General features: G+C 39.4%; 1 protein-coding gene across 5 annotated transcripts in view; it reads left to right on the forward strand.

Moving 5' to 3' along the window:
* The first annotated feature begins 1,456 nt into the window (after positions 1 to 1,456).
* The window catches only part of LOC123511220 (carnosine N-methyltransferase-like), a 14,715-nt gene continuing 7,446 nt past the window's right edge, over positions 1,457 to 8,725 (forward strand). For 3 of the 5 annotated variants that reach the window (XM_045266912.1, XM_045266911.1, XM_045266913.1), the window contains exons 1-7: positions 1,457 to 1,662; positions 3,780 to 3,998; positions 5,480 to 5,675; positions 6,084 to 6,253; positions 6,576 to 6,716; positions 7,045 to 7,207; positions 7,449 to 7,557. In XM_045266912.1, coding sequence (XP_045122847.1) covers positions 3,889 to 3,998; positions 5,480 to 5,675; positions 6,084 to 6,253; positions 6,576 to 6,716; positions 7,045 to 7,207; positions 7,449 to 7,557 — 889 coding nt within the window. In that variant the 5' untranslated portion in view covers positions 1,457 to 1,662; positions 3,780 to 3,888. The remainder of the gene's footprint in view (positions 1,663 to 3,779; positions 3,999 to 5,479; positions 5,676 to 6,083; positions 6,254 to 6,575; positions 6,717 to 7,044; positions 7,208 to 7,448; positions 7,558 to 8,725) is intronic. The other 2 variants (XM_045266916.1, XM_045266914.1) reach the window with 2 other exon arrangements.

Genomic DNA, 8,725 nt, shown 5'->3' on the forward strand with positions numbered 1-8,725 from the left:
CGTGCTGCGAGAAGTTTGGAAGAGCGTGGCTGTTCCGAGCATCATGTATGGTATGGATGTGATTGCATGGAATGAGAGTGAACTAGAAAAGTTAGAAATAGGGCAGAATAGAGTTGCAAGAATGGCACTTAATGCGCCTAGATATGCAGCAGTAGAGGCCCTTAGGGGAGACATGGGTTGGAGCACTTTTAGAAAAAGATATGTAAAAGCGACCCTACGGTATAAGGCTAGGTTAGAGCCAATGAATGATGCTAGAATAGTGAGAAAAGTGTTTCTGTGGAATGTCAGGAGTAGCAAGTGAGGGAAAAAGTGTGTCAGGATGGTGGTGAAGAGTGGTCTAATAGCTAGTTGGGCTTTTCAGCAGGTAGAAGGAAGGCACTTAGAGAAGGACTGAAGTATGATAGAAATGGAGATGGTAGAGAATGGGATGTAAGGAAGTGGAGGAGTGAGATAGACAGAGTAGTGAAAGGTGTGGGACTGAGTGACTGGAAGAATAGGATTGAGCAAAAGAGTACCTTGGAATGGTATAGAGAGAAAGAGGCCCCAATGTATGAAAAGTGGTATGATGGAAGCCTGGGTGAGGATCTTCTCTTCCGAGCTAGGGCACTGTGCATGGATGTGAATGCAAGGAATTATAGATGGTCTGAGTCCCGCAGCAAAGTGTGCCAGATGTGTGACATGGGAGAGGATGAGACGGTGGAGCATGTGGTGCTGGAGTGTGTGAAGTATGCCAGAGACAGGTATGAGATGATGCAAGTGGTGCTGAGGGAGCTGGGGCATGACAGAGTGGAGATGACAGGAAGGGAATGGATGGTGGTGCTGCTGGGACTCTGTGGGGAGACGAATGAAAGGATGATTGAGGCTGTGAAAGAGTTCCTGGAGAGAATGTGGCGTGCTAGATGCAGGAACTAGTGGTGTGAAAGATGATGATTGTCCTCTTTGTTGTTTGTGTTTTTTCGTATTTTCCTTACAGGCGCTGCCGATACAAAGGCCTGACGCAGAAGAAATTCTTGCGTCACCTATAACTTCAAGATCAAGATCAAGGTTAAACTGAAAATTTAAATTTAGCGAAATAATATTGCAGGTATAGCTTATTCTTCAAACGTACTTCCTCGTGTTCTTTAGTTTTCCTAAATCAATTTATCATTTTTTTTTCAAATATTTGCCTTTTATGGTTACAAATGAAAATTCAAGACATTTCTTTGAGGTTTTCTTACAAACAAATATCTCCTACGCTTGCATGCCACATCCGTGAATGTGAGGTTCAGGGATCTCAGTAAGATTTTTCTTTTGTTAATATAAGTATTTTTTAAGTACCCCATTGTGAATTACTTGAAATAGTGAATATGTTACGGTTAGTTACATAGTGAAAGAAAATGATATATTATAAGTAAAGTCGTAATAAAGTCATTATAGGCAAAAACATTGAAACCCGTTACAAAGTGTGCAGCAAATCGCTGCACGCATCGGTTGAAGAGGCGCGGCGCCCGGGCGGGAGCGGTGCAGGATCAGCTGGGTGTGCGTGTCCGTGTTTGTGTGTGCGTGGGCGCCTCGCCACCGCTTCTCTTTATTGGCCTGCTCACCACGCTCACTACCAAGCATACCTCCATCACTCGTTATTGTCTCCATACTCTCGTCTTGCTCCTCATAATCAAAATAAAGGTGAGAAGTGCCGACAAGTGAACCATTAGTTGTGTTAACATGCTGCTTACGGGTCTTTATTTATTCGCAGATATATGCTTATTTGGCTATTATTATTCTTTATTAGAGTATGACACATGCTTCAATTGTTAGTCACCAACCGCTTGTGAAGGTTGATGGCGATGGTGGTGGTGGTGGTGGTATAAGTGAGGCAGTATCACCTAGCCTCTTTAAGTGTTTGATGCGATGTGGAGGTTGGCCACCTTTAACCTTTGACCCTGCACCTTTAACTTCTTGACCTCGCATCTTTATACCACTGACCTCACTTTTTTGGCGACTGGCGTGCCGACCTCGAATCAAGATAGGTAAGTTGTTCTGCTGAATGTGTAGTGGATGCACACCTTATCGTAAGTTGATGCATTTGATAGTGATGGTGCATATCACACACACACACACACACACACACACACACACACACATATATATATATATATATATATATATATATATATATATATATATATATATATATATATATATATACATATATAAAACACATTAACCGAATAATAGAACCCTATGTTAGAAATAAGATTTGGACTGGGACACACCATGACTGACCCCATATTGATAATTTCTGCACTGTGTTCTTTATGGCATCTTTACATTTCACCATCTTATGCACTGTGGACTCATTAATAGAGTAAAATCTCTACTTCATGGAGTTTCTCAACTGCCTCAACCTTGGCTATGATGTCTAGTTTCTCTTGAAGCAAAAATATTTTATGTTTCTTGATAAGCTATATATACCTGTAACACCTTTCTCTTTCATATTTTTGGAAGAAACCATATTCACAAACCTAGAAAGATCACAAATATTCCGTAAACATAAACTTGGCGTCGAACTGTCTTGTTGGTTTTTTGTTGCGTAATGTTTGATTTATATATTTTGATATATGATTATTAATTTTGTTGTTAAAATATCATTTTTTTATTTGTTTTAATTTATTATATTGTTTTTTTGGCAGAAAAATAATTTTAAAGCAAATATATTTTCTCAAATGAAAGTTTCTTTTACCAAATGTGCATAAAGTTGGAAATTTTGCACATCGTACGAGTGATGGAAACAAAGTGAAGGTGTGCATAAAGCTGGAGGCGCATTAACTGAGGTGAGGACTTCTACAAAATGTAGCGGAGCATTGGCAACGCTGCTCACCATGAATAGCACATAGGCTCACCACAGCCACTCCTTCCTAACAGGCTGCACCCCTTCAAGGAGATCACAAAATTATTGTTGTGTGTGTGTGTGTGTCAGTTTTATGTATGTTCGTTCCATTTGTCTGGTTGTGTGTGTTGTGAGTGCATTGATTGCTCTTTAGAAGTATGCATACTCTTCAATGTCAATACCATTATTGATGATTTTGTAACAAGTTTGTGTTTCTTTGTGTGTGACTCATGTTTATTTTTTTGTTAATACATTTTATAATATCAGGTGTTTGAAAGTAGTTGTGTTTAATGTAGGATTACCATATTTTTTTACGAACAAACCACGACAATTTGTAATTTAAAATTGGGACTGTCACAGCTAATCTTGTACGCATATATCAAAATCTTAATGAAGTGAGATGATGGTGACACTGGGCCAAGTATGAAGGCTGGTGGGCAAGCTTCCCATGCAGCCTGCCAGCTATCATTATCACAGCAGCAGCTGAGCAGCAGATCCACATCTTGTACCCCCTGAGTCTCTCTCTCTCTCTCTCTCTCTCTCTCTCTCTCTCTCTCTCTCTCTCTCTCTCTCTCTCTCTCTCTCTCTAAGGACAAACAAACAGAAAAGAGCAGTTGTGAATGTCTTGGACAAGAAATGCCTTTGCTAGAAGACTCTGTGAAAGGGGGAAGGGATAGAGTAGATTGATGACCTTCCCTTTCAAGACTTTTTAACAACTTTTTGTTGATGCTGTTCTTGTGATTAAATATAATGCATTTTCTAGCATACAGTTATTTGTAGTTTTAATGTCTTATGTAGTACTTTGATGTACTAAATGTATACATTGCAGTTTTGTCTTTAAAATTTGTTTGTCCATAAATGGTAGTCTTTTTCCCTTTTATTCTATGGTAAAAAAATTTTCTTATTTTTTCAGTTTGCAGCTTTTAACCCTCTGAAGGCCTGAGCTACTGTGCTTTTTGAAGATAAACTGTTGAAAGGAAGACTCATTTCTGGTCTCTGGGAGACTTGGGAGGAAGACATGGATGATGTGGACACCCAAGAAAGGGAACATTTCATCAGGATTGTACGTGCCTTCAAGGCATATAGGTTGGTTGTCACACTCCTTTGGATCTGGAAATAATATGCTAGAAAGGTATTGTTACTAATTGGTACTTAAAAGTTTAAATCTAAGGCACTTGTTCTTCTTGCAAAAAGTTTAAATCTAAGTCACTTATTCTTCTTGCAGTTCCTGAAAATCTTGAATATTCAGTGAACAATTAACTCAAATCCCAACTTCACCAAGGCTAAGACCTTAGTGTGCTTCAGTGTCTTGAAGGCCAAGCCAGGGTCTCAGAAACTACCAAGGAGGTCTGTTGGTGATAGCTTATGGAATATGAGGCGTCTCGTGCTGAAGGATCGTAACCGCTACTAACATAGTTTTGAGAAAAACGCCCGTAAAGTTAGACAATGATAACGCGGTCGAAAATGGATGAAAACGTAATGTATTATATACCAATGGAAAGCTTTTAAAACCAGCTTTCAAATTAAATGGGTATTGGGATAAAAAAAAATGCCATTTTCACAATAAAAAAATCACTCGAAACATCAACCATCAATAGAAATGGTGTCAAACCAGGGAGGAATTAACTTAGAAACTTCTATTATGTACTTTTCAATGAAAAAATGGTGGATAATGCTAGAAATTACATGTTAGGTTATGAAAATGACCAAATCTTGAAAAATCTAATTATTAATAATTTTTTTAATGTCTCCTGTTTGACACTATTAATAATAAACGAAATCAATTCCCACACTCACCTAAAATTAAGTTTCTGTTCTGCTCAAGAAGTTGATAACAGGGAAGGGGTTGTCAGGTGGTTAGTAATCTAGCAGGTCATCGTCGGGGTCATCATGATTGTCTATGGCCCAAAAGGCATCAAATATCACTTTAATATTATCAGCACCAACCTTGGCAAAACATTTATTTTTGCACTTACAATCTGGGCCAACCTTTCGTGCCGCCACAACCTTCCCTTCCTGACTCACGTACTCCTCACCTCGCTATCTAAGACTTCGCCTTCCTCACGTTTTTTTTCCACGTCTCCGGCCGTCTACGCTTACTCGCCTTAAGCACTGACACCTCGCCTCCACTCTGATCACCAGTGTCACTCATTTTGGCAAGTAAATCCACAAGAAAAATGGCTGAAAACAGGGAGAGTTCCCAGGGAGATGCAACACGTGTTGTAAGGATGGCGCCACCTGACTGAAGAAGCAGGATGGTAACGTGGCTATGATTGGCTGAGCGGTGGCTTTCCTGCAATCCGCGCTCCCATTGGCTAGCTCGCGGTGGCTCATAAGCTACTCCAACTCTGAAATTTCAGACCTCCTCCACACATTTATTGCATATTGGTACCTGACTCTAAACCCTCTGCCTTGGGGTCATAGAGGTGGCTTTCGGGTGTTTCTTTGTTGTCACAAGGTGTACGAGACTGCAATCTACCAGGAACCGGTACTAATTCAAAAACGGTCAGGGTGGCGGTTACGCTACTTCAGCACGAGACTCCTCATATGCAACAGCAGCAAAGATGGTACTGATGACTATGATTATTTAGCTAAAAGTCAGTTATCTTTCAGACAGTACTCTCTCAGGAAAGTGACTGAGAAAGAAGCTTATATAAAGTCACTGCCAGCACATCACCAGCTCCTACTACGGTCATATCAATGCCACCTGGAGGAACAGCGCACCTGTATTGAACATAATGCTGAGATCATCAATCTTATCTTAAAGGATGTTGACACTATGTTTGAAAACCTTCAACCACAACCCATGGTGAGTGATTATTTTTCTTTTCTTTTGCCTCCTCTTCTCTTCCTTGTAATTGTTATATGATTTGTTTTCACATTTACTTCTGTCAGTACTTTTCTGGTATTTCTTCTGTCTTTACTCCAATTTGTTCTCAATTATAAATTAATTCTGCCACCTTATTATCAGCGTATTGTAAAAGGCAATGAAAGGTGGTGGAGCACAGAAACTGGCAATCCTTTTCTCTACTTTTATTCATTGAATGAGACAAGGCATGACATCTTTCCTGAGACCCTTTGACATAGATTGGCTTGTAGAACATTTCTGTATAGTTATCAGGAAAAGAACAACTGGTGTATTTTTTCATACTCGTACATCTTCCACTTTCTGTAGATTACTACTTGGCCTCTAACTCATACTACCTATGTTTGACAGGTGGAGGAAGACAACCCAGGGAACACAATGCTGGTGTCAGACATAGAGAAAGTGCAGTCCACCATCAGACAGATTGTACGAGACTGGTCTCCCTCAGGTGCACATGAGAGGAGCCAATGCTATGGTCCCATCATCAACAAGATAGAGCAATTGTTTCCTCAGGACAGAGTGTAAGTCTCACAGTGTTGGTTGCTGTGTGCTATGATTGATTACTCCAGTAATTCTTATTTTCAAATGAAATGTGATAGCTCACTTATTTATGCATCTTATCATTGTTTTATAATTTTAGAAAAAGATGGAATGTTATTTGATGGTATTGTTGCAGTTTTTGGTGTATTTTGATTCTCCTAATGAGGAGTTCAGGTTAGTGAGAGATGGAAACTTAAAATAAGGTGAAATGTCTATTTTATTTGTTTTCATGGGGTTATGTTCCAAAGGGGCCCATGGAGTGCTAAAAATCCATATTATATTAACACTACTTGTGTGTAACAGATGTGCAGAAGAAGTGAACATCCTTGTGCCAGGGGCAGGGCTTGGCCGTCTGGCCTATGAATTGGCCAAGCGTGGCTACACTTGCCAGGGTAATGAGTTCAGCCTCTTTATGCTCTTTGCCTCCAACTTTGTCCTCAACAAGTGAGTATGGAGAGAAGAGGGGAAGAAAGAAAGGAGAACAAAAGAAAGGCAAATGTTTCTTTTCCTTTGCTCACTTCCATTAATTTTTTGTGTACAAAGGAGCATTATGAAAGTTATAAATAAATACATTTATTGATATTGTCATAATTCAGTTATTACAATCCTGCTTTGATTACTGTCCTGATGGTAAAAACATGCTTGGTCATTCTTTCTGTATAGCTCAGATAATGTTTGTAGTATGCTTGATTGACTTAGACCCTGAACATCCTGCATCCTTTGTACTGATGACTTGTTCTGTGCGATAGTAACAAGAGTTTGGTGCCTTTAGGTGCCGTGGACTTAACACACTACGGGTTTATCCATGGGTACATGCTGGGAGTAACCTGTTGACTAATGGTGACCAGTTACGACCTGCTACCTTCCCTGACACCAACCCTTCAGACCTTCACCGACAGGCACAGTTCACCATGGCAGCGGGAGACTTCCTGGAGGTACTGCACTAGTTGATCAGCCAGGAAACACTGAGATATTCTTGCAGCTGCATGATAGCTTAGAACCTCTATTTATATCCTTTCATTTAGTATCATGTCCTTGCTCCCTTTCTTCTTAGTAATGTTCATGATAATGTTCATATCTGGTAAATGCATGATGGAAAGATGGTATTGCAGTCTACGTTTCAGAGAGAGAGAGAGAGAAAGAGAGAGTTTAACAGGATTTGTATCCATGTTTCAGATTTACACAGCAGATGCTGCTTGGGACTGTATTGCCACCTGCTTCTTCATTGATTGTGCCAACAACATTGTAGCTTTCATTGAAACCATCTACAACATACTGAAGCCAGGTGAGGAGCAAAGGAAAGATTATTTTTATTGTGCATGATTCTGAACTGGAATTGCTAATTTGGTAAGGAAGGTATTATATTACAGTAAGTAAGTAATTATGGCAGCCAGATAGAGAGGATGTGATAAATGTATATCATGATATAAATTAGAAAATTTCATCTAATTTCTCATGATCAAAGATTGTCATGAGTTTATATCATGTTGGAGGTTGCTTTTTTTTCTCTTTCTTTTTGATATATGTAAGAGTGCCATTGAACAAGGGCAGTAAATCTTAAGAAAAATAATAGAGATGCCATTTCAACAGAAGTAAAAAATGAAGGATAATTGTTTTGATACTTCTCTAGAAAAGTTCAAGTCATTAGGAGAAAATGCAGAAGATGGCAGGTAGTTTTAGAGCTTTTCATAGAGAAGCTGTGGTACAGTGGAACCATGCACACTTTGGGGGCTGAAGAGTCCCCAAGTGCATGGATTCAAATCCTGGCCATGGTCCAAGAGTATAAAGAGCTTCCACTAATGGTTGGGCCTTCAGAGAAGAGGTACCAGAAAAAGTACCTCCTTTGGTCCATAAATTCCTGTGAAAAGCCCATATTGTTAAAAAAAAAGGTGGGGGAGGGGGGAAGATAAATGATTGGTGAGTGATAATATGGCTAAGTGATAATAGAAAATTGTGCAGCAAGGCTGTGAGTTGCTCTTATTTTTGTCACTATAAGGCTTCCTTCACCAGATTAGTTACAAAGAGAGTATACAATATCCTTTGATGAGTTCTGTGTCACCAAGTTATTTCTATATAGTAGTGTACGTGACAATGAACATGATTAATTCCAATGTAGCATTTGTTGTGATATGTGCATTACAACTAATGAAGAATCTATGGGAAAAAGCTCATTCCAGGGAACCCAGAAAATAATATTTGAGCTAACAAATATATATACTGTATCCTCCCAAGTTTTGTGCCTAACCCTCAATTCTAACCATTCCAGGTTTCATGCATTATCATCATGAGCTTGTTTTGCTTTGACAGGTCTTATCTCTCCTTGTATGGAGTACTTTTCTCATGTTTGGGGGGATTCCACTCACACAGTTTTATTAGATAGGGTGGAATCAAATGCTTTTCATCTCATCAACTCTCCTCCCCTGATTGACTGTCTTCAGCCTCTTTCTCACTGC

Source organism: Portunus trituberculatus, chromosome 31 (assembly GCF_017591435.1).
Source record: "Portunus trituberculatus isolate SZX2019 chromosome 31, ASM1759143v1, whole genome shotgun sequence".
NCBI lineage: Eukaryota > Metazoa > Arthropoda > Malacostraca > Decapoda > Portunidae > Portunus > Portunus trituberculatus.